At 43.8% G+C, this 25,935-nt stretch overlaps 1 protein-coding gene across 1 annotated transcript; it reads left to right on the top strand.

Moving 5' to 3' along the window:
* The first annotated feature begins 1,939 nt into the window (after positions 1-1,939).
* On the top strand, positions 1,940-25,309 carry LOC311597839 (tetraspanin-3). The gene is made up of 7 exons (XM_084782318.1): positions 1,940-2,202; positions 13,757-13,948; positions 14,166-14,240; positions 14,762-14,863; positions 15,653-15,805; positions 16,034-16,117; positions 24,477-25,309. The coding sequence occupies exons 1-7, from the start codon at positions 2,140-2,142 to the stop codon at positions 24,567-24,569; spliced, it is 762 nt and encodes a 253-aa protein (XP_084638444.1). The 5' UTR covers positions 1,940-2,139; the 3' UTR covers positions 24,570-25,309.
* Positions 25,310-25,935: the final 626 nt, after the last annotated feature.

The raw sequence follows: 25,935 nt of genomic DNA, 5'->3' as shown, positions 1-25,935 counted from the left end.
CATGCAGGCAAAAGACCAGTGCACATATAAATAAATAAATAAATATATTTTTTAATCCCAGTAGAGGTGGGCCTCTGTGAGGTCTGGGCCAGATCTGCATAGAGAGATCCTTTCTCAAAACAAAACATGCACACAGCTTGACTTATTTCTCTGTGCCGACCTGTAGCACATTAGGGCCTTCTCTCTAGTGCACAGTGACTGGTGTTCCTGCCCCAGGGCCTTTGCACTGGCCGTTCCTATCTCAGGCTGTTCTCCACGTGATCACTTGGTTCGTTCCCCCACTTCATATGATCCTCCCCCAGAGTATGCTCCTTAAAGTGTGCCTTCCTGTTGAACAGGACTAGCCTCTAAGCCCATCAGATCAGCTGTGTCCTATTGTAAAACATCATCACAGCTGGGTTTGTTGACAGTTGACATTCTATGGGTGAGGGCTATGGGACCTTCATCTGAGCATCCAACCAGTTGCATGCAATTCTGCCTTAATTGCATGTGGCCTTAGGGGAGGCGGGGTGCCCTCTATTCAGGCACGGGGGAGTCGCAGTCCTTGCTGGGTGCAGATCTTCACTGTGGCTGCTTTAAGGTCACCCATTCTTCTGCTAATATTAGTGAGCTTTGGGGTGCCCAGGTTTGTCACTGGGACTTCAGGAAGAGGGCTAGAATTGCTTGTGTCTCTCTCTCCCAGAGAATGAATTTAACCTGTCACCTGTCACTCAGTATACTTTTCTATGTCTGGCCCAGCCGTCTCCCTCCTCTGAGGGAGTGAATTTGTCTTCTTGCTCATTGTGGAAGGCTGTCACCTAGAGTGTGTGCAGAGTGGCACTGGGAGGAAGTCTGATGAGTGAGTAAACAGATATTGCTTGGAGCAGATGAGGTAGGATGCTGAGGTGTGTGGGGATATTTCTGTGAATGCCCGGGGAAGATGATGGACCAGGGAGACCGCAGGGAAATCAGATGGCTAAGGACAGGTACATGGGTAAAGTTAGGAGCCCGGACAAGGAAGAGAGCGCAGTGCTGTGGCGGGAGTGGTGTGTGCGGCTGAGGTGGCTTCTGCGTTAGATCACCTTCCACTTGTGGCTGCACGCACCTTTGGCAGTAGAATTAGTCTGTCGGTTGTGGTACCAAGCCATCTAACGCTGGGGATGGTGGCATTAATGAACTAATAGTTAAAAGAATCTAATATGCACCGAGTGTTAATTGCAGCCTTCAGAGACTCAGCGGAGGCAGCGGCATTGCCACCAAATCTGATGACCTGGGACTCACATGGCAGAAGGAGAGAACTGACTGCCAGTTGTCTTCTGTCTTCTGACCTTCTCCTCCTTGCTGTGGGATGCTTGTGGGTACGCGCAGACACACACACACACGCGCGCGCGCGCGCTATATTTAATGGTGTTAATCGCTACAATTCACCCAAATTTGAAGGAAGTGCGCTAAATGTCGCCAGGTACGAAGATGTATCCGTAATTGCAAATCTCAGTCCAAATGTATTACCCGGGAGCGTTTTCTCCTTTCTGATGATTTTTCCCCTGACCTATCAGAGCTTCTGGCATACCAAATTTTTCATTGGCTTCTATTGACGTCCACCGCACTTGCCCCCAACTTAGATGGAGTGCTGCCTAGGTATCCCGCGATCAGGAAAATCCCCATGTGATGTGGTGGGCTTTTTTAGGGAACAGTAGTTAAAAGAACAGAGTTCTGTGGTCTGTGAATCATTTCGTCTAGTAAAAAGTCACTCAATACAAGGGGGACGTTGGCTGTCCCGCTAAAATTTCCCCCAAAGAGGAGAATCCACACTCAAGGACGGTCAGAGGCCGGGGGGTGGGGGGGTGAGGGGTGGAGTGGTGGTGGGGGGGAAGCGGCGGCGTCCTCTTTAAGAGGCGAGGCCGGCGAGGCCTCCGCGGCAATGATTGGCTGAGGCGGCCGCAGACGCGGGACTTAGTTGCCTGGGAACGGCCTAGGGGGGCTGCGGCGGGCTGCACGCAGCCGCGAGGTGCTTGCTGGGGCGGTGCGCGGCGGCGCGGGGGGCTGCGGGAGCGCGGCTCAGGCCCAGCAGTTCTCAGCGGAGCCGCCGCCGCCATTGCCTCCTCGCTCGGTGAGCGCCGCTCCGCTCGCCCAGCCGGGCCTCCGCCGGCCGCCGGCACCATGGGCCAGTGCGGCATCACCTCCTCCAAGACCGTGCTGGTCTTCCTCAACCTCATCTTCTGGGTGAGCTGGCGGGCGGCCCCGGCCGGTGGGGAGAGGCCTCAGCGCGGCGCGGGGTGGACCGGGCGGTGCTCGGGAGCCAGCCGAGGGGTCGCCGAGGGCTGTGCGGCCCCGGAGCCCTTGGTGGGGTCCTTCCCGGCCCGACGGAGGCCAGGGGCGGGGGGTGCCGACCGGAAGCCTCGGGGGGCTCCGGCTCGCTGGCCCCGGGCCAGGGTTACGCCGGTCGCCGCGGCCGGAGCAGCCTGCGGGACGCTCTCCGCGCTGAGTCTGTCGGGACGCCAGGCCCTGAAATGGGACACTCCCCGGAGAGCCGGGTTCCGCTGTCTTTTGTCCGAGGCCTCGCAGAGCCTGTGGCTGTCCCCAGGTTGTGTAGCCGCTACGTGGGGACTCCGGGCCAGTCCCGGGCCAGGAATTTTCGGCTTAGAGCTCTTTGTATAGCGTTGCTTGGCTGGTAACCAGCCCAGAAAGCTGAAAGGACTGTCAGCCTGAGACAGCAGACCATTTCTTTGATCAAGAAAAATCGCTGTCACGCGGGTGGGTAGCCTGAGCTTATAAAGCCTTTTAAATGTTTCCGCTGCCACGGGATTTTTTTTTAAAGCAACGAATTCACTTTTATAATGGGTTGCTTTTGGAGCAGCGTTGGGGGGGCGGATGGTACCGGACCCCAGAAAAAGTGTTTATAATCTGTCCTATCTTGGGTCAGCCCTTATCTCACCGGGGAGTTTGTAGTAACCTGTTGTTCTTTGGCTCTCTCTCCTCTTCTTAAATCCTTCTGGACTTTGCACCAGGAAAAAAAAATCTTTTTAAACATGTCTTCCATCACATCTTTTTTTTTTTTTTAAATAAATAACACGCAACAACTTAACATTAGAACAGGGTTCAGCCTGTTTGCCTTGGTATTGTAAGCGAAAGTTTGCTAGTGTAACCCACACAGTAGTGTTGGGTGTGTTCTGATAAATTATTAGTTAATGGCACACTAGTGATGATTTGGGACCCAGCTCACCCTTGTGTCCTCAGGCTGGTCGCTTTTCCTTTTCCCTTTGTTATAAATCCTTGCCGGGGCAGGTTTCTCTGTCCACAGTACTCAGGATAATCTCTGAATAGTTCCACAGAGCATACTTTAGTGTTCCGTCACCCACCCCCACTGGTTCCCACTCATCTCCTATCTCGGAAAATATGCACATCTATTCTGGAAAGAGTCTTCTCATTCCTCTTGCCCCTAACAAAGAATGAAACCTTTCATATCCCGACTGCTGGTAGCTTAAATGACGTTCTTCGCTCTGTGCTGGAGGTTCGTGATTGGACTCAGACCGAACTGCTTGAAATCACCTGTGTGGCAATGGGATTCCTGAGATTTTTTCCCCCATTTAGAACAGATGTACCTCATACTTTAAATTACATGCCTGTTTAAAAGAAAAAAAAAAAGTGTTTTCAGAGATTCCCCAGAGGAAAAACACCTTGTAGCTAATGAGACACTTAAGAGACCGAAATTTTGTTGTTTTTAAATTTTTATTTATTTTACGAGACATAGCCTCTCTGTGTCGCTCTAACTGTCCTGGAGCTTACTCTGTAGACCAGGCTGGCCTCAAACTCAGAGGGATCCACCTGCCTCAGCCTCCGGAATGCTGGGATGGAAGGTGTGTCCTATAGGGCCTGCCTTGAGGTGGATATTTGTATCCACTTCAGTTGTTACGGATATTCGTATCCATAGTAGTTTCTTGTGACTTTATGGAAGCATTTGGTTTTGAAGAGTCTTTATTAGGTGAATTCTAGGCCATTCACACTCAGAACCTGGATGTGTTAATGTGAGAAAATACTGGAAATACAGGAGGCATTTAAAAAAAAGAATCAGAATATGTATTACATGTTGTATGTATAACGTCAGTTAATAATTCCAGCTGATTGCTTATGAATCTTTGGAAATTGTTTAAGCATATTTACTCCAGTGACAGTTACTTTGTGAACTTCTTAGTGAGTTTTTGCTGAGGCTGATGTATTGTTCATTTAGTATACCTTTTTGTTTTGTTTTTTTCAAGACGATTTTTTTTTTTCTGTGTAGCTCTGGCTGTCTTGGAACTCAGTCGGTAGACCAGGCTGGCTTTGAACTCCTCAAAGATCCACCTGCCTCTGCCTCCCAGCCCTGAGATTAAAGACGGCCACCACCACCAACCAGCTTCGTTTACCTTTTATTCAAGTTAGTAATAGTAAAATTTTGTGAGCTTTGAGAAGGAAGTTAAGCAGACAGCAGGGGGAAATAACATAGTGATGTAGTGGAGACCACAGTATGTAGGCGTATCTCCTGACGCTGTTAGCTTGCAGCAAGCTTTTGGGATCTGACAGTACTAGTAACTGTTGAGTTCTTTCTGCTTGTTAGCCATTGTGATAAGAACGTACATGAGTGGGATTCGGCAGGGAATACCGCTGTGCATATTACCAGTGAGGGCATCAAAGCTTAGGGAGCTAGGGTGACACACCCAAGATGTGGCAGGGCCAGTGTTCAAACTCAGGTGGCTGTCCCATTGCTAGAGCCCATGGTGTTGGAGGAGAGTGTGACTTCCAAAGATTTGGAAAAGCTGTGGGGCTCGGGGACGACACTATTAGACCATATTAGAGGCTCTTTTCCTTCAAATACACTGACTTTGCCATTAATGTTAGACACTGCACCCACACTTAAACTATACCATTTAGCTCATCTGTTTAAGAGTTTTAAGTCATGAAGGAGGAAGTACATTAACTTGTTAACAGATTTTTCCTGAGAAATTGTAATCAGTTTGTACTGAGTGTGTTCTTATAGGTGGCCCCTCCCTCCTTATAAACCTAGACATGTGTAACTGGTAAGTGTTAACGTTTAATTGCTTTGGCAGAACCTCCTATCTTCATATACCGGTTTCTTTGGCAGTCTGTCCGATGAGCTGTGATATGGAAATAGAGTGATGCATTAAATAATCCGACGGCCAAAACTATTAATGTAGAGTTAGTGTAGTTTAGACAGTGTAGCTCTTAAAAGAGAGACCGTTGCTTCTTTTCCTTGTGCATGTGGGCATTTGTGCAGTAACACGTTTGTACATTTCACAACATGCATGTGTGTAGGTCGGAGGGCAGCTTGCAAGAAGTTGCTTCTCCCTACCGTGCGGGTCCTGAGGGTGGGAATGAGGGTAGCAGACTTGGTGGCCGCGGCCTGGGACAGCGACTTCTCAAACTCAGTTCTCGAGCAGATTGCTAGCATATTCAGGGGCATAGCTGGAGTGATCACTTTAGACGAGTGAAAGGGGTGTACAAGTTGTGTCTTAGGTTTTTCTTTTTTAAGGGTAACTCAACATTTAAAAAACGTTTATATGTGTGGTGTTTTGCCTGCGTGTATGTCTTCACCACTTCCATGCCTGATATTCCTGGAGGTCAGAAGAGGGTGTCTGGTCCCTGGAATTGGGGTTCAAGACAGTTGTGAGCTGCATTGTGGGTGCTGGGAATTGAGCTCAGGACCAGGGGGAGTAGCTAGTGCTCTTAATCTCTGAGCCATTTTTCCACTTCTGAATCTTCTGTTTTTATACAGCAGTGTAGCTTTAAATGTAAGTGTATTAGTGCTTGGTTCATGAGCATTTATTAAAGGTTACATGGGTTTGAGGTAAAAGACTACCTTTGAAGGCTGTTAAAATACTTATCGGGATAATACACACCTTTGTACAGGGTCAGACAGAGTTCTTAGTTTACTAAGTCAGAGACTTTATCATGTTTAAATGAAGGATTTTAGTTTAGTGGGCAGAGGATAACCTCAGATCAGTCTTCCATGTTGTTAGAGACAGTTTGTCCCAGCTAAGTGGTGGTGACTCATCCTTTTAATCCCAGGACTCGGGAGGCAGAGGCAGGTGAAGCTATGAGTTCGAAGCTAGCCTGGTCTATAAAGCAAGTCCAGGCCAGCAAGGGCAACACAGAGAAACCCTGTCTTGAAAAACAAAAATAAAAATCTGAGCCAGGCTCTCTTCTTTGTTGGCCATTGCACACCCACACTAGCTAGCCACAGCTCCTGGGCTCTGCTATCTCAGTGTTCACTTCCTGTCATCTCCTAGTAAGAGCGCCAGGACATCTCCCTCCTCTGCATGGATTCTGGGGAGTCGTGCTTGTATAGCAGGCACTGTACCCTGAGCCATCTCCACAGCCCTAAGTCAGTACTTTCTGGCACCACGCTTTTATTCTGGTAGGTTTATTGGTACTTAATCAAGTCCTGTGTCACACAAATGACTTTATCTATTCTCTCATAAAAACCATCTGGCTGGTATTTACTTTGCACATATTTATTTTAGACATTACAGGGGCTGTAAGAGAAAACGTTGCCCATGCTTGTAGCCTTTCTAATCTTGTGTTTGTTTTGTCTGTTGTTTCATCTGTAATGAGAAGAAATAGTAACACTACAACTTGAGTGGGGAGAAGTCCGGCCAAGTGTCAGCGCCTGCGCTGGCATCATTTACTCATATGAAATAACCTCTATAAGGATAGGCTGAAAGCTATATAAAATGTATCCTGTTTTTAAAATAACTTATTTCCCTGTGTGAATGTATATAACTAAGGAGAATTGTTTTGTTAAGCCAATATGAACATTTGCACACCTGTTCTACAAAAAGTTCTTACAGAGCTTTCAAGTGGAGCAAGACAGGCGGTTGAAGACCCAGGAAAAGTTCAGAAAGTTAGGCCGGTGTGTGGATGTGACTTGGTGACCATTTGAGGTTGGCAGAGGCTTCTCTAAGGAAGTACAATTCTGTGTGGAATATAAGAAGCCGGTTTGGGAGTGATGGAGTGAGGGAATTGAGTACGGCAGGAGTAGCTAGGTCATCAAGACAGGGTTTACTTGGCATGTTCGGATTGCTAAGTAAAGGCGTATAGGTTACATGTGAGGGAGGAGGGGCAGGCTCCAGGGGCCAACTGCAAACATGGAGTTTTAACTTGTTGTCCCATCCCACTCAGACTGTAAAAAGTCAGTTATTACCTTAGAAGCTTGCAAGTCTAAGATAGCCAGTTTCCACGCTGTTGCAGCAGCTTATCTGTGGTGAAGGAGTCTATCTCCAGTTTCAATTGCGATTTAACTTTGAGGCTCTCAACTGATGGTAGTCATACACTGGATTGACTGAATCGACAGTAAATATAAATGACCAACTGAGAAGGAAAAATACAGTATGATTGATCATGACCTTTGCAATGTCATCAGAATAACAGTTTAAAAGGATTAAATATTTAAGCAGTGATGTCAGTGATACTGGTAGCTTATTGACATTCCAAGTGGACTTTGACAAAGTTTTCTTTTTGGTAATATGATAAAAGAATTTTTACTGAAAAGAAGTATTCATCAGAAAATATCTAAAGGATAAATTAAAGTCAAACCTAAAAATAGTGATAAATGGGAGCAATTGACAGGCACCTAAAATGTAGGATTGAAGAGAGGCCTCTTTTATGTGTTCCAGGGCAAACAGATCTAGGAATTAATCTGGAAAACACACACACACACACACACACACACACACCAGTCTTAACTTTAGAGGTAATTTTGCAAGAGTGTGTGTGTGTGTAAACTTAAATATATTAAAAACAATTAAACCCTCATAATATCGTAGCTCAGACAGTATCGACTATTTCTTAAAAATGTTTGTGCACTAAGATGGGTAGTTTCCTCCACTATACACATGTTAAGTTATATTCTCAGTGTTTCCAGGCTATAGTGCAAGCTCCCTTCTTAGGGTTTTGATTTTTTATTTTGCTGTTGCCATTTTGTGGTGGCGTTTTGACAGTTGTACAAGACACTGTTTCCATTTGATGTACTTTCAGATTTCTAGAAGTGTTATTAGGTATAAATGCTAAAGTCGCTATGTGTTGCCGATTGTTTTTCAAAAAGATACTATACTTCTCTGGTATAAGTTGAATCCTGTTTTACTTCATTATGGACCAATCCGTCAAGTAGAAAATGTCATTATCTCAGGAGCTTCAAAAGGTGGCCTTGATTTCTGAGGGAGCGCTGCAGGTTTCTGGGGTAGTCTTTTCGTGGTCATTGGAAAGATGGCAAGAGAGTAAATGAAATACGTGAGCTAAGATTAAGGGATCAGAGTAAGCCTGATAGAAACAAAAAGATTTTCGATTTCTTAGGTAGTCTTAATTGCAGGAGGGTAAAGTTCTGGGAAAGTTTCTTCCATAAATGAGTTGCACAGAATTACCAATAACTTCTTGCAGGAAAGTAGTGAGGTACATATAAATCTAATATGGCTACACAGAAACTCAGAAGTAAATGTTAAATATGGGTATATTTGAATGTTTGTGATTCTCCACTGCTTTTTATAATGTTTAGAGTACAGTCTTTAACCAGTTTTTCTCTTTTTGACTATTTCTCACTCTCAAGTTTCTATTCTTTACCAATTGATTCTTTGAGTCAAAAATCACTCTGGAGGAGCAGTTTATGGGAAGCAAAATCATTAAGCTCTGAGCTTTGAGTGAAGTTGAGATGGACCCTATGTTTGCAGTTGTAGGTAGGCGTGATCCCTGTGTCTCTTGACACACACACCTACAGTGACTCTGTCACCTCGTTCTCATGTTCTGCAGAAAGCTTCCATTGTCATGGCCCTGGATTTCCATATAGATAAACTGACAACAGAGCAATGTTATCTCCCAGTTTTAAACAGATCTGTTTAGTTTTACCATTGCCATTTTCCAGAGGCAGGGCTCAGTGCTTGATGAAAAAGAAGGAATTAAATAGTTTTATGGGTTTTAGGATTTCACTAGCTCATCTTTTTTATCCCTATAGAGAAGTTGAGTAACATCTCCCCCCCAAAGAAAACAAAACAAAACCAACACCAACCTTGGTTTGTAAACCTCAAAAAAACAATGTTATGTAAGAATGAAATTTCTTCTTGAACACATTCACTTAGAAACCCAGTATTTCAATTTGTAGAAGAACAGTTCAGTTAACAGAAAAACACCAGCCTGCCTGAAGTTTTAAATTTCTGTGACTTTTAAAACATGGGGACATAAAAAAAAAAAAAATCTTGTTTTCAAAACCTCAGCCTTTCCCCTAAATTCCCCTTTACTTCTTTGTAAAAAGAATGGCTATTTTTAGTACACTGCCCTGGCACAAATCATCCTGACAGGCCCAGACTGTCTCAGAGGTGACTATCAGCAGCTCTGCCCTGCTGCTGCACTCTCCTCCCTGCCCTTCTCCTCCGCAGCTGCTTTGTTGGCAAAGTCCTGATCCAGTCCCATCAGTGACCCCCCCTCCTACAAACCGAGGATCTAACCAAGTTCACCTTTTAATTTCCGGTAACTTTTCTAATAATGTCACACACTAAAAATCAGAGTGACTGGGCTGGAGAGATGGCTCAGAGGTTAAGAGCACTGACTGACTGCTCTTCCAGAGGTCCTGAGCTCAATTCCCAGCAACCACATGGTGGCTCACAACCATCTATAATGAGATCTGGTGCCCTCTTCTGGCCTGCAGATGTTAAATAAATAAATCTTAAAAAAAAAAAAAAAAATCAGAGTGAGGACAAAGTTCCCATCACTAGTAGGAACTGCTTATGCACCTCTGCTGCTGACCTTACAAATTGCTATTTACCTTACTTGTTTAGCTTTGTTTGGGTGTCATTAAGGCAAATACTTAAAATTGTTTAGGTTTTTCAGCCACTATTTGAGGCAAACACCTACTTTATATTTTCAAAAGTCATTTAGAAGAGACAAGCACTGCTGTTTATACTGTCACTGTCAGCAGTGAGTGCAGTCCACTTGGTGTGTCTAAATGCTCCATTACTTCCCACTGATGCTGAGGGGTGGACACTCTGCTCTTCTGTCCTGTGACAATGGTATGCAGCAGGGACTGAATCATCTGTCTTCTCTCAGGCAGTAAGCAGTATTTACAAGTGGGATCTCCTGCCTCACCTTCCGTTGGGTTTTGATTTGTTTTCTACATTCTTGCACTTAGTTTCAAATGGATGCCTCACTCTGGTCAGAGAGGAACAGCCCAAGGCCTTGCATTACCTCAGGCACACTTAGTATGAATCTCGTAGACGTCTCTTTAGGCTAAAAACTCATCACACAAGTGGCTCTTCAGTGCCCTATACTTTATATTAATTTTGAGTGTGCATTATCCTCTTGTTGCAATTTTTTTAGATTTATTTATTATGTCTACAGTGTTCTGCCTGCATGTACACATGCATTCCAGAAGAGGGCACTAGATCACATTATAAATGGTTGTGAGCCATCATGTGGGTGCTGGGAATTGAACTCATTACCTCTGGAAGAGCAGACAGTGTTCTTAATCTCTGAGCCATCTCTCCAGCCCTCTTGTTACCTTTTTTAATTCAAATTTATCTAAGCTTAAAAAAACAAAACAAAACAAAAACACTTCATTTACTAGCTGGGTTTGGTACACTATGCTTAAATAGAAACAAACAAAACACCTGAGTAAATTTTAAGGGATTTATTTCTAATTACATGGATGTGTGTGCATGTGGATGTGGTTGCCTGTGGAGATTAGACCAGGGCACTGGAGTGCCCAGAACAGGAATAGGAGTTGTGGGCAGTTTTGAGCTGCCCAGTGTGGATACTGAGAACCAAACTCATGTCATCCTCTGGAAGTGCAGTACAGGCTCTTAACCACTGAGCATCTCTCTGGTGATGAATTAATTTTTAAACAATATTATTTTTATTTTAAATTTGGGAGTGGGGTGTGAGTATATGTGCACAAGACCAGGTACCTGTAGAGGCCAGAAGAGGATGTTGAGTCTCTTGGAGATGTGGGTGCCAGGAATTGAACCTCAGGTCCACGGAAAACAGTATGTGCAGCCTTCTCTCTTGCCGCCACCACCTCCCAAGTTCATTTTAATTAAAACTTTTTTGTTCTATTTTTGAGACGTTTGCCACAATTTCCGTTCTGCCCCCTTACCCTCTCTTTGTGGCAGGGTCTCATTGTAGCCCTCACACACTTTGAAATACTGTGTAGACCAGGCAGGCCTTGATCTCATAGAAGTCTACCGGCCTTAGCCTCCTGAGTTCTGGGCTTAAAAGCATGTGCCACCATGCCTTCACCTCCTCCCTATAAATCTTTTAAGAAATAACTCTAAAGGAACGATTTTTGTGTAAAGTTAGCTTAGTGCACGTGGTGGGCATAATTAGTAATTCATATTTAAGATTTCTTCTAACTGTTTGAAGACTGAATTATTCGCTTTAATAAAATGTGTTATTATGTATGTATGTTTGTGAATATATAACATATGTAATTGAGAAAATGTTTTAATAAGAGCATTGTTACAAGCTGGGCACAGTGGCACACGCCTATAATCCTAGCACTTGGGGAGGCAGAGGCAAGCGGATCTCTGTGAGTTCCAGAACAGCCTGGTTTACAAAGTCCAGGACAGCCAAGACTACACAGAGAAGCTCTGTCCTGAAAAACCAAACCAAACCACCCCAACAAGCATTGTTACAGAGTCCACATACTTCTAAACTGCTAAGCCTCGTCTTTTTTTCTCATCCCACAGTGACATATCCCAAAAGCCAATGTGTTTGTGAATTTCAGCAGGCCTAGTAGCTCTTAGTATAGCGTTTGCTTTAATGGTGTACTACTAATTACTGCCTACAGTCTGACTGTCCCAGACTGTTGTGGCCATCGAAATCCAGTAAACTGAGTTAGTTTCCGAATTGTATTTGAATAGTGACCTGACTGCCCTGAGGGGACAACACACACAAGCCAGCCACAGCCAGCTATCCTTTAGGCAGAGGTGGAGGTTATGGTGAGCTTTGCTCTGCAAACTTTGATGCTTGCTCATGCCAGGCAGTCTTTTAACTGACACATATGGTGGCACAGAGCTGGAAGGTAAACAGGCACAATTTGTGCCCAGGAGGTATATAAAGAAACAGAATCTGAGTTTGAGGCCAGCCCAGCCTACTGAGTGCATTCCAGGACAGCTAGGACTACACAGAGAAACCCTGTCTCGAAAAACCAAAAAAAAAACCCAAAAAATTTGCATAATCTGCATTTTATGCAAGTTAGGCCTTGCCCTGTTCATATTTTTAACAACAATAATTCTTATAAAGAACATATTTAGGGGTGAGGGGAGAGTCGGATTAAGATTAAGGGTAGCCCAGGTTAAGACAAGGGCTTCAGTAAGGTGACATCGAGGTGCTGTGAGGAGGTTGAGAGTGAGTTAGCTGGGACATGAGGCAGAAGTGAGGAGGTGTGACTGCAGCACCTGAATCTGGAGAATCCTTCTGAGTGTGAGAATAGCAGCAGCTAGGGAAACTAGCAGTGGAGCAGAGAGGGTGTAAAAAAAAAGTCATCTCCTTCAGTCACGTTTTTATTTATTATTCTCAGTGTATTCAATTATGAAGAATAGGGTCCACAATAAGAGTGCTAGGCTAGACAATAACTGGAGCATTGGCTTGAAGTTTCTTCCCATTTAAAAGATAATAATAATAGTGTGTTAGCCAGGCGTGGGTGACGTGTGCCTTTAGTCCCAGCACTCAGGAGGCAGTGGCCAGTGCATCTCAGCTTGAAGCTAGATTGGTCTATAGAGCAGGGGGTGTGGAGGGGCGGCTGTGTGTACACACGAGTGTGTGAATCAGGCTACTGGAGATCCAGCAGTGGCTGGGAGGATGTGTTCTAAGCTGGAGCTGTGGTGTCCAGGGGTACTGAACCCCACAGCCTTCAGCACTGAACTGAGTTTTCAGGGTCAGAGGTTGAATGGTAATTAGTGTTAACTGTGGAAGCTGTATGCAAGCTCAGAGACTTATATGTTTAATTTCCAAAGATGAAGTAATCCCAGTGTGTGAAAGCTCTGCAAGTTCTGCTTTTCAGAGCAGTTTAGCAAGTCCTAGCACTGTGTGGCTATTTATCTATATGCAGGTAGCTGTCAGCACAGAGCTGGGTGGGGCCCCATGCTCACAAACCAAAAGTGATGGAGAATGTATAAAATGCCCGTGGAGAAGGGGCCTGGATATTGAGTAAGGCTTTCTGCATCCACCTTCCCCTAAGTGTTGCAGCACCCATGACTCCCAAATGTCCAAAGAATTTTAATAAGGAGTCAGGAATGTTTCAGCCTTACTGATTTAAGAGTGATGGAACGCTAACTAATTTATACCCTCCTGGGTTGAAGACAAGCTTCAGCTGGTACAGTGTTTGCATAACATGAGCACAGCCTGGGTTAGATCCCAGCACAACCTAAGGTGAGTTGATGGTGCCCACTGCAATCCTGGTACTTGAAAGTGCAGATCGGCTGGGCATGATGGCACATGCCTTTAAGCCCAGAGGCAGAGGCAGGCAGATCGCTGTGAGTTCGAGGCCAGCCTGGTCTACAGAGTGAGTCCAGGACAGCCAGGGATACACAGAGAAACCTTGCCTTTGGCGGGGGGGGGGGGGGGGGGGGGGGAGAAGAAGAAAAGAAAGAAAGAAAAAAAAACAGTGCAAGCAAGAAGGGCAGAAATTCAAGGTCAGTTGGGATGCACAGAGTCTCAGAAAAGAAATTATAACCTAGGAAAGAGCAGGAAGACTGCGGTGGTGGGACTCAGACTAGTGTTTTCACCCTGCTTTTCACAGGGGGCAGCTGGCATTCTCTGCTATGTGGGAGCCTATGTCTTCATCACTTACGACGACTACGACCACTTCTTTGAGGATGTGTACACACTCTTCCCTGCTGTGGTGATCATAGCTGTAGGAGCCTTGCTTTTCATTATCGGCCTAATTGGCTGCTGTGCCACAATCCGGGAGAGTCGCTGTGGGCTCGCCACGGTAAGTTAACACTTCACTCACCACGTGTTCAGACCACGGGGGACTGTTTTACCTGGTCCTCTTTATGAACTGAGAGAGAAGTTCTGTAGAGGGAGATGTCTGTCTTAAACTTCTAGAGGTTGTCCCATATAATTTTTTCCATATAATTTTTTTAAAGTAGAGAATATTTGAACTGTCTTTATTAATCTACTTAATTTCTGATCATGTTTCTTTACAGTTTGTTTTCATCTTGCTCTTGGTTTTTGTCACAGAAGTTGTTGTGGTGGTTTTGGGATACGTGTACAGAGCAAAGGTACGTTGTCCACTGTGACTCACACAGTGCTTTGAAAGCTGGTGTAAGCTTTTCAGGTAAAGTGAAAAAAAGATATTCATCCCACCAGAGTCAGCACTTTCATTTGGCTTATTTCAGTGGTGCTACTGCTTTAAAATACCTAAGGTTAATTGGCATTTATTTATGCAACTTCTTTTCTCAGTATAGCTAAATACAAATTGTATTTTTTTTTTAGACATTTGATATCCACATGGGTGGCACCTGCCCAATGCACAGTTGTTGCTTTGTTCCTTTTGAGTGGCTTGTCATGCTAGCTTCTTTTGCGTAGTCTTTTTGAAGGCCACTAACCTGCGTGATTTAATAGATCTTAACTGTTTGCTGTTAGTTTGAATCTAAGTGGAGCAGCAAATCTTTTTCTTACCATAAGTGTACAGAGTACTCTGGCAACTTACAAACATGCTACTTAGGAATATTAGTTGCAACTTTGACTAATGTTACATTGAGCAGTATTTTTGAGGGATGGAATCTTTTCTTTTGTTCAGGTGGAGAATGAGGTTGATCGAAGCATTCAGAAAGTATATAAGACCTACAATGGGACCAACTCCGATGCTGCCAGCCGTGCTATTGACTATGTACAGAGACAGGTGAGCTTCCTTGAAGGTTGTTGACACATGGGTCCACAGGAACTAGCGCTTCTCTTTATGGGAGTGTGGGCTGAGTGGACCTTCACAGCCGTAAGAAAGTGTGTGCCTGCTACCCTGCCTCCATGTTTCTTGCTTTTTGTCAGTCTCGTTTCAACTTTTTCTTTATTTTCTTAAAGTAAACCACATACATTCCAAACAAAACTTCGTAAGCATTTTGCCATTGGAAATGATATTAACTCAGCTGGATAGCTGTGCAGTGTGAGGGGTGAGAGATGGCTTGGTGCTTAGCAGCATGTACTCTTTTGCTGAGGACCTGAGTTTGGTTCCCTTCACCTGTGTTGCATAGTTTCCAGCCGCCTGTAACTCCAGTTCTAGGGCGTGGCACCTGGTTTGCGTGGTTACCTGCACTTGCATGCCCGTATCCACGCATAGACAACATTTAAAATCATGAAGTCAGTCTCGGTATCCTCCCCTCCCCCAGATATAAAGATTGCTTTAATAAGAATATACCTCTTTTAGGCAATGTACTTTTCATGTACAGATCTAGAACTCATAGCCATATTTAAATTGAGATGAAAATCTAGTTCTTCAGACACACTAACCACATTTTAAGTGCTCCTTTCATCTTCATGTGGCTAGTGGCTACACCCTGGACTGTACAGAGTCTGTGTGTTCTTTACTGTAGAAAGTTCTGTGTGTCACTGATCTGGAGTAGCTTGTTAAAGCTCTGTTGTGCACAGAGCCCAACAGACACCTCCATCACCTAAGGAATTTCTCTCTCTTATCCAGTTGCACTGTTGTGGAATTCATAACTATTCAGACTGGGAAAATACAGATTGGTTCAAAGAAACAAAAAACCAGAGTGTTCCTCTTAGTTGCTGCAGAGAGACTGCTAAAAGCTGTAATGGCAGCCTGGCCAACCCCTCCGACCTCTATGCCGAGGTGAGTTTGAACTATTTTTCACTATCCTAGTCACTGTGCTGGGACTTCTTTTCAGTCTTTTAAACTTGTCTTTAATGACATTTTAATGTGTTGTGTTTTGTTTTAATTGTGCATCTATAAGTTGTTTTAATCATTAGTTGTTTTCGGTTCCATGGCTGTCAGTGACTAGTAATTGGTGTCTGCAGCTTTTTCTCTTAAGAACAAATCTAACGAGGCCGTGTGTTACAGGGCTGCGAGGCTCTGGTTGTGAAGAAGCTACAGGAAATCCTGATGCATGTTATCTGGGCAGCACTGGCCTTCGCAGCTATTCAGGTGAGCAGCGCTAGCCAAGAGAGGCTGTTACCAGAGGCAGTTTGTTCTCTCATGTCAGCCCTCATGGTTTTAGTTATTAAGCAGAGCAAATCTTCACGTACCAGCCACCAGTTTCCAAAAGCTTGTCTCTGGACCTAGACCCAGAATGGCTCAAAGAAACCAGTGACGTTTATAGGAAGGGATTATTAGAGGAGACTCTGCTTTGTTTTCCTGTATTGGTTAGTGAGGGCATCATTCAAATAACAAACTTAGACCATGGGTAGTCCTGGCCAGTATTTTGATAGAACTCCACAGACCTTTAAAAATACTGCTATATTTCAGTTTGGAAGTGGAAAACTTTCACTTCAGTTTTTTTTTGTTGTTGTTGTTGTTGTTTGTTTTGTTTTTAATACTATTTCACTTTCTTGTTTTTCTGTTCTTGAGTTTTGTTTTTACTTTTTTTTTTTTCCTCCCCGAGACAGGGTATCTCTGTGTAGCCTTGGCTGTCCTAGACTCACTTTGTAGACGAGGCTGGCCTTGAGCTCACAGAGATCCACCTGCCTCTGTCTCCCGAGTGCTGGGATTAAAGGTATGTGCCACCATGCCCGGCTTCTGAGTATTTTTCAAAGCTTTTAGTTCTTGAAATAGGCTTCTAGCCTCAAATGTATTTTATGACACCTTTTAATTGTTACATTAAAACAAGCATAATTGCTACTTTAAATATAAGGTGTTTGGCTTTCCTGCTCTTTGCACATTTGAGCAGAAACTACTATATTTACTGGAAAGTGCCTCTAAAATGGCAAAGGGTGATTGTTTATTTTTCTGGTATTCAAACAGCAATGAAACGATTCATTCCAAAGCCTAGCTTCATATTTGCTGCAGTCCCTGCCATCCCAAGCGTTTACTTTATGGCTCAGCATAACAGTAATCTAGCAGGGATGTAGTCCACATTTTGGTTGTGTATGTAAATACATTCATTTAGCTAAAATAATAAAGTAGGAGAACAGCAGTCTTCCCAAGTGGGATTCTGGCCTGCGCATTCTTGGTAATTTCTGTGATGATAAAGCTGTGCATACTAGAAAGAAACAAAGAGCTTTGGGATTGTGTAGAGGTCATGTCTCAGGAAGTACCCAGCTGTGCATATGAAGACTGAGGGAAGCTCTTTCTCTAGCTGTGTCCCGATGTAAGTAGTAGTTTATAAGGATACGTGGTTTTATTTGTTTTTCAGATTAGGAAGGCTAAGTCAGGGATTCTGAGTTTTCGCAGATTCAAAATCTAGTGATTTGGAAAGTAAAAAAACTTGGGTTGCAAGCAAAACAATAGATTTCCCCCCATTTTTTTTTTTAAAAGAAGATCTTATTTATTATGTTTACAGTATTAGTATTCTGCCTGCATGTGTGCTTGCAGGCCAGAACGGGGCACCAGATCTCATTATAGATGGTTATGAGCCACCATGTAGTTGCTGGGAATTGAACTCATTAACTCTGTAAGAGCAGCCAGTGCTCATAACCTCTGAGCCATCTGTCCAATACGTTTTAAAAAAGGCCTGGACCAGGCATGGTGGCGCACGCCTTTAATCCTAGCACTCAGCAGGCAGAGGCAGGAGGATCTTTGTGAGTCAGAGGCCAGCCTGGTCTACAAAGTGAGTCCTGGACAGGGGTCTGTTACACGAAGAAACACTGTCTTGAAAAACAAAACAAAAGTGTCTGTAGCTCAGTAGTGGTGGTCCATGCCTTTGATCCCAGCACTGGGGAGGCAGAAGCACAGGCAGGTGGATCTCTGTGAGTTTTTCAGGACAGCCAGGGCTACACAGAGAAACCTTGTCTTGAAAAACCAAGAAAAGAGTCTGTCTCTAAATGTTCTAAACCTTTGGTGTCAAAATGTAGTGGTGTTCTGAGTGGAAAACTAATGGTGACAGAGGTGACTCAGTAGCCTTTATGTTTGTCACATGACATGGAAGTTTCAAGCTAGAAAAGAATACTTAGAGATTCTCCAATTCTTTCCCTTTGCTTTGCCACTAAAATTAGGAAGAGCAAAGGCACTGTGACCATCAGAGAGGCAATAGAGAAGTAAAGTCTGAACTCTCATCCCATTAGTATTTTGTTTCCGGTTATAAACTAAAGAATTGGAGTTTTCAGATCAGATTTTTAGATTTTTTATAATCCTGACTAATTGGCACTCTAGAGAAAATGGTACAGTTGAATAGTAGTTGTAGCAGAGACCAAATTTCTTGGTTTAAAAAGCCTAAAATATTTACTATGTCCCTTTAAGAAACTATCTACTAACCCTTGCTCTAGCCTTGTTAAATTATCCAGGTGTGTTTAGTACCAAAAAGAAAAAGAACTCTGAAAGAAGAAAATCCTTGCTGATTGTTATAACAAGGTTTATTTAACATTTTTCTTATATCTCTTGTCAGCTTATTAATCAACATGATAATATACTTTCTTGCAAATAGACAAATGATCAACTAGGAATTTTGTATCCAAAGTTCTAATAATAGTACAAATCAAAGTTCTTCGTTAAGTTCTTGAGAGATTGTGCTGAGCAGGCAACATGAGGAAGACTGATCGCTGATCTTTGGAGTCTTCCAGTGGGCATGCTCTAGGCAGAGAAATAGCTCAGTTGGTAAAGTGAGGGTATGAGTTGCGGGAGGGGCAATCAGTGACAGGGACTGGAGAAATGGTTCAGTGGTTGGGAGCACTGACTGCTCTTTAGAGGGCCCTGGTGTGATTCTCAGCACCCACGTGTCGGCACACAACTGTAATTTCAGTTTCAGGGAATCACGTGCTATATTCTGGCCTCCATGGTCTCCAGAATTAACAGATGGGTTGCTAGGCTCTCCTGGTGATTACATAGGATCTGGCAGTCTGAGCTTTGGTCCTGGCTTCCATGGCAGAAGCTTTAACTGCTGAATCATCTCCCTAACCCTCTTGAGCCCCCTCACCTTTGTTTGTAGAGGCAACTCATTTCTCTGAGTTTCTGTGAGTTCTTCAAGATGTTTTGCATGTGTTCATGTCTGTGCTTGTTGGATCCCCTCACACTGGGCTTGCAGATGGTTGTGAGACACTATATGGGGTGCTGGCAGTCAAACTCAGGTCCTCTGCAGGAGCAATTAAGTGCACTTAACCACTGAGCCATCTCTCTAGCCCAATAGTACAAAAAAATAAAAACAAATGGCTTCAGTATGACAGTATCCCTTCCTTTTTTTTTTTTTTTTTTTTAGACAGGGTTTCTCTGTGTAGCCTTGGCTGTCCTGGACTCACTTTATAGACCAGGCTGGCCTCGAACTCACAGTGATCTGCCTGCCTCTGCTTCCCGAGTGCTGGGATTAAAGGCGTGCACTACCACTCCTGGCTCTTACTTTTGTTTTTATAACTGTTCTTCCCACCACAGTTCAAAGTCAGGTATAAAGAGAATCATACAGTTTGTATCTTGTTTCTCAAAAACAGATTGGTATCTTTTGTTATATGTATTTACCTTGTTTGGCTGTGTACTATCTTGTTTTAGGAGAATACTTCAGTTGATGTTAGTAGGTACTTGTGTAAGTCTTGTCATACAAAGGCAAGTAGTGGTTCTCGGTTCTGCATGTCATAGTCTATTTGTAGCAAAGTGTGTGGCTGTGAAACTGAAGAGTGAAGAATCTAAGTGAGTTTCTATAGGCACTAGCCATTATTTCTCAGAAAAGAGTGCTTGCAGGACAAAGATTGCTTAATTTTGCGTGAAAATACCTAACTTTCCTCCACCTCTACAGACTATCACAGAACATTTTATTTAGCAGTTAGTTTTTTATATAGTAAGCATATTTTTTAATTAATTTATTCAGATTACAACTCAGTTGTTAACTCATCACTTGTATCCTCCCGTTCACCCTAGTCCCCTCCCCTAGGTCTAAGACCGAGGGGGACCTCCTCCCCCACTATATGGTCATAAGCTATCAAGTCTCATCTTGGTAGCCTGCTTATCCTTTCTTTGAGTGCCACCAGGCCTCCCCACCAAGGGGAGGTGGTCAAATATGGGGTGCCAGAGTTCATGTCAGAGTCAGTCCCCGCTCTCCACATGACTGTGGGGAATGTGCTGTCCATTGGTGCCTTTTCCTTCTTAACAGATTTTATATTTGGTGTTTTATTTGACCTAAGTAAAGATTGCTTCCCATGACTTAAATATTACAAGGTACATGTTCATTTTTCCCCAGATAGGGTTTCTCTGTGTAGCCTTGCCTCATTTTAAGAAGTAATAAAGCTTTTAAATTCCTGTAATATTTCCAAGTCTTTTGTTGCAAATTTTCAGTAATCAATGTAGTGTTAGTGTAGCGGAGTGCTGTAAGTGGTTCTGTAATACTTAATGGTGAGAATAAGACGTTTCTGGATATAGCTTAATGCTGTTAAATGGTCTCATTTCCAATCAGTAGGGTTTTTTGTGCCTTTTAAGTTGCTTTAAAGTCTGTACAAGTTGACTTAAGTGAAATGAGATGTGTTTTGACCTCATTTTGAGGCTGTGGCCCCAGTGGAATTTACCCAGCTGAGATAAAGTGAGGTGGTGGAGATGAGAAGGGAGAACTGTTTCTCCTCCTGGCAAGGCCATGATGTTAGTAGTTTTCTCCTCCTGGCAAGGCCATGATGTTAGTAGTTTTTTATTGCTTAGTTTAATACTGCCTGATAACATCAGTGTGTTTGTTTTAGAGCTAGTCTACAGACTGCTTTGATGTGTAATGAGCAGAAATACATTTCTCTGAGAATTGGTAGTAGATAGGCTTAGAGTTAGATTTAGCAGCATGTTATGGTCCTATAGGTCAGCAGCCACTTGGTAAATATGTTGGTTTAGTTTGGTTTGGTTTGGTTTTTTGAGATGGGGTTTCTTTGTGTAGCCCTGGTTGCCCGGGAACTCTCTTTGTAGACCAGCCTGGCCTTGAATTCAGAGATCACCTGCCTCTGCCTCCCAAGTGCTGGGTGAATGGCGTGCACCACCACCGCCCGGCCACCGCTTGGTAAATATTAATGTAGTGGTGCTGATGGATTTGAGCAGCAGCCTCCCAGCCTCAATGGGTGGAATAGCAGCTGATGGAAGGCAGAGCTTGACTTTCCGAGTTTGCGTGTATTAGACCCAGGTGCATTTGCTGAAATTAGATTGCCCCTGTATGTACAGAGACCCTTTAAAGTTTTTAGTTAATTTTACATCCTGACTGCAGTTTCCCCTCCCTCCTCTTCTCCCAGTTGCTGGGCAAAGGCTCTCTGATGACAGTTATGCTAGCTCCTGTCTGCAAGTATAGCAGAGTATCATTAATAGTATCAGGGGTGGGCTCCCTCTCATGGCATGGGTCTCAAGCTGGACCAGTCATTGGTTGTCCACTCCCTCGATTTCTGTCCATCTTTGCCCCAGCACATCTTGTAGGAAAAATAGTAGGTCGAAGGTTTTGTGGCCCAGTACCCCCATTGGAAGTTTTGCCTGGTTACAGGAGATGCCTCATTCAGATTCCATATTCTCCATTGCTACGAGTCTTAGCTAGGGTCATCCTCATAGAGTTTTGGGAGTTTCCATTGCCCTAGGTTTCTAGATCATCCTAGAGATGCCCTTCCCCACCCCCTGCCCATTTCAGTTCTTTCCTCCAGTGCTTTCTTCCCAGCTGATCTCTCTTGTGCCCACCCCTGACATCCATTCTCCCCCCCTCCCCTGCATCCATCCTCCGTGTCTACTCACACATCCCCGTGCGCTCCCCCCGCCCCCACCCCCCAGCCATCCTTGTTACTTAGCTTCTTTGTGTCTGTGGGGTGTAGTGTGGCCATCCTTTACTTTATGGCTGATATCCACTTATTGAGTGCCTACCATGTGTGTCTTTCTGGGTCTGGGTTACCCCACTCAGGATGACCTTTTCTGGTTCCATCCATTTGCCTGCAGAGTTCATGATGTCATTGTTTTAACAGCTGAGTAATACTCTTGTATAAATGTACCACATTTTCTTGTCCCTTTAAGGGACATCTAGGTTGTTTCCAGTTTCCGGCTATTATGAATAAAGCTGCTACGAACATAGCTGACCAAGTGTTCTTGTGGTATGGTGAAGTGTCCTTTGGGTATATATATGCACAGGAGTGGTGACTTGAGCTGGGTCTTGAGGTAGCTTGATTCCCAGTTTTCTGAGAAAGCACATACTGATTTCCAAAGTGGTTGTACAAGTTTGCACTTGCACCAGCAATGGAGGAGTGCTCCCCTTTTCCCACATCCTCACCAGCATGAGCTGCTGCTTGAGCTTTTGATCTTAGCCATTCTGATGGTGTAAGATGGAATCTCAGAGTCATTTTGATTTGCATTTCCCTGACCACTAAGGACGTTAAACATTTCTCCAAGTGCTTCATGGCCCTTTAAGATTCCTCTGTTGAGAATTATCTGTTTAGATCTGTGCCACATTTTTAATTGGATTATTTGGTTTGTTGTTTAGTTTCTTGAGTTCATTATATATTTTGGAAATTAGCCCTATGTCAGATGTGAAGGTTCAGTGTCTCTGGTTTTATGTTGAGGTCTTTGATCCACTTGGACTTGAGTTTTATGCAGGGTGATATACATGGATTTCGTTGCAGTTTTCTACATGTAGACATCGGTTAGACAAGCACTATTTATTGAAGATGCTGTCTTTTTTCCATTGTATAATTTTGGCTTCTTTTCAAAAATCAAGTGTCAATAGATGTGTAGATTTACTTGTGAGTCTTCAATTCCATTGATCAATCTGTCTGCTTTAATATTAATACAATGAGGTTTCTATTACTGTTGCTCTGTAGTACAGCTTGAAATCAGGGATGGTGATGCCTCCAGAAGAGCGCTTACTGTACAGGATTATTTTAGCTACCCTGGGTTTTTTGTTTTTCCATATGAAGTTGAGAATTGTTCTTTCAAGGTCTGTAAATAATTGTGTTGGAATTTTGATGGGGATTACATTGAATCTGTAGATTGCTTTTGTTAAGATGGCCGTTTTTATTATATTAATCCTATTGGTCCATGAGCATGGGAGATCTTTCCATCTTCTGATGTCTTCTTCAATTTCTTTCTTCAAAGACTTGAAGTTCTTGTCATACAGGTCTTTCACTTGCTTGGTTAGAGTTACACTAAAGTCTTATGTTATTATGGCTTTTGTGAGGGGTGTTGTTTCTCTGATTAATTTTCAGCCCTGTATCACTTGTATCTAGGAAGGCTACTGATTTTTTTTTTTTTTTGTTAGTTTTGTATCCAGCCGTTTCTCATACGTATAGCAGAAGTGTTAGTTGTGCTTTAAGAGGAGCTGGCAAGCAGAGGATGAGGGTGTTATCTGGGGTCCCTGATGCTGGTGTGGTCTCTGGGAAAACAGCAGGAGTTGTGAATGAGTCCTCTGCCTTTTAAAGTCCAGTAACTTAGGCCCTTCAACTGTCTGTGGGGACTCAGAACAGCAAAGTAACGTTGGCTACTGTTTGTATTTTGTGAGAGATTGCGAGAGAGACTTTTCGAATTACTTTCTTTAATAATCTAGTTTAATCCTTTTGTTTATCAATGTAACATGTCTCTATCCCAATATGCTACTCCAGAAGTACTTATTAAAATGGAAAATTAGGAAGGAGCAATGGCCCTTGACAAACATTATGTCATTAATGCCACAGAATCAAAAGTAGTAACTAATAAGCAGAAGCCTTCAAAATACATTTTTGACATTAAGGCTGGCTTTTCACTTTTATGAGGTTTTGTGGGTTCTTAATGAAGCTCTTCTTCCCTAAATCCAGATGTCTAAAAAGACACTATCAAACAGGTTTCTCTAGACGTGTGCTGTCTAACATGGACGCCACAGCCACATTGTAATTGAAGTTAAACATTTAAAGTGCAACTCAGTGGCTGTGGCTGCATTTCAAGTGCTCAGTAGCCTCTGTGCACAAAGACAGGCCGTTTCCTTCACCATAGAAACTGCTTTGGGATGTGACACTATGTATTGTTTTGGTTTGGTTTGGCTTGGGGTTTTTTGTTTTTGGAGACAAAGTTTCTTTGTGTAGCCTTGGCTGTCCTGGACTTACTTTGTAGACCAGGCTGGACTCTAACTCACAGAGATTTGCCTGTTTCTGCCTCCAGAGTGCTGGGATTACAGGCGTGTACCACCATGCCCAACTACTATGTATCCCTAATGGGGTATTTCAGTAAAATAGCCTTGGACAGTGCTGGCCTCACAGAGTTCCTGGATATAGGGCAGAGAGCTGACACTTAGTGCTTAGCTACTTCTGTTAAATACCATGTGTTCATAAAAAATTCCCTTTCATTGTTGTTACTGCTTTTTGACAATTTGGGGTCACTAAAACTTGAAATAACCTTCATTGCCAATAAAGAAATACACACTTGCCAAGAGCTTCAGCCATTTCATACTGTTTTCTTCCTGCAGCTGTTGGGCATGCTGTGCGCCTGCATCGTGTTGTGCAGACGGAGTAGAGACCCTGCCTATGAGCTCCTCATCACTGGTGGAACCTACGCGTAGCAGACAGGCAAGCCTGGGCTAACTTTTAGTATCCTTGTTCTGATTTGGAAGGTGAATTGAGCAGGCCTGCGGCAGTTGGCTCCTGAGTTCATCTAGTCAAAGCACACGTACACTGGTGTTGGACAGCAGGCTGGCATTTCATGTACTTACCTACCCACCTATGACCTTCTTACCCCTGTTCTAGCTGATTCTCCATGCCCTTCCTCTCGGAACCACTAACAAGTTTCCCTAGTGTGGTAGAGCCAAAGGAGGGCGTGGGCCTGCTTCTGTCGCTTCCGAGGCGTGATGTGACAGTGTTGGAGTATCACTGGGTCTTTTTCATCTTCAATGAGAACTCTTGGCCAAAGGTTTGGGGGTGTGAGGGAGACGCCAACTGTCTGGTGCCCCTCCCTCGCCAGTGTCCTTTTACAGAAAATATACTGTAGTACAATAACATAGCAGTTGTACAAAATGGCTAACATAGATTTTAGAATCATACAGTGTATGTCTTTGTTCATCTTCAAAATCAGAGACTGATCTTTGAAACTAGTGGTTTTTACTCAAAGCTGCTTTATAGGAGGACTATAATGTATGCACTACTGTTTTAAAGCAATTAGTGTAAGCGTGTGAGTTTCTGTGTGACTGAACGTAAGTCTTTAACTCATTAGAGGCAATGTAGCCATGTGGACTAGCAAAATAGTATGTAGATGTGATCTCAATTGTAAATAGAAAAGTTTAATTCAATAAACTCTGTATCAGCCCTCACCATGTGTAATTTTTAATTATTTGGGGGATAGTTCAGTTCCAGAGCAGCAGTATAATATTTCAAATGCTGCTGTTGACTGCATGGGTTTTCATTATATGCTGGCAGATTCTAAAGGCCATGGAGTCAGCAAACCACAGGTGCTTTTAGAGTATCAGATCATCCGCAGTGTGCAAAGGCCTGGAGGATAGACACAGTGACAATGCTGTCCTAGTCCCAAGGGCAGGAGACATGCAGGAGCAGGTGATTTCCATCACTGCAGTGATGGTGATGTAAAAGAATGGGGCCCAGAGGAGGCACACAGAGAGACCAGGGCCCTGTGTTGTGCAGAGGACTTAGTGGCGTCACTTTCATGGGCTCCTGGGGAAAATGCCCAAGCCTAGAAGCTGGAAGGCTCTGCAGGGGTCTGGGGAGGATGCACAGGATGTGCTTCTGCCAGGGCTTAGGATGCACCTGGGGGAAGAAACAGATTCTCTAACAAAAACCCTCTCTGGTCTTACAGGACTTGTGCAGGTGAAGGCTAAACATACTGCTGATGGCAGCAGGCCGGCCACAGATGGTCCCTGATGCAATTCGGAGGATGGGTTGGAAGGAGTGTGAAGGGACTTCCATTAGGATGATGCA

The sequence above is a fragment of the Acomys minous genome, assembly GCF_964271855.1.
Source record: "Acomys minous genome assembly, chromosome: 5".
Taxonomy (NCBI): Eukaryota; Metazoa; Chordata; class Mammalia; order Rodentia; family Muridae; genus Acomys; species Acomys minous.
This window is presented reverse-complemented; position numbering and strand designations above follow the sequence as displayed.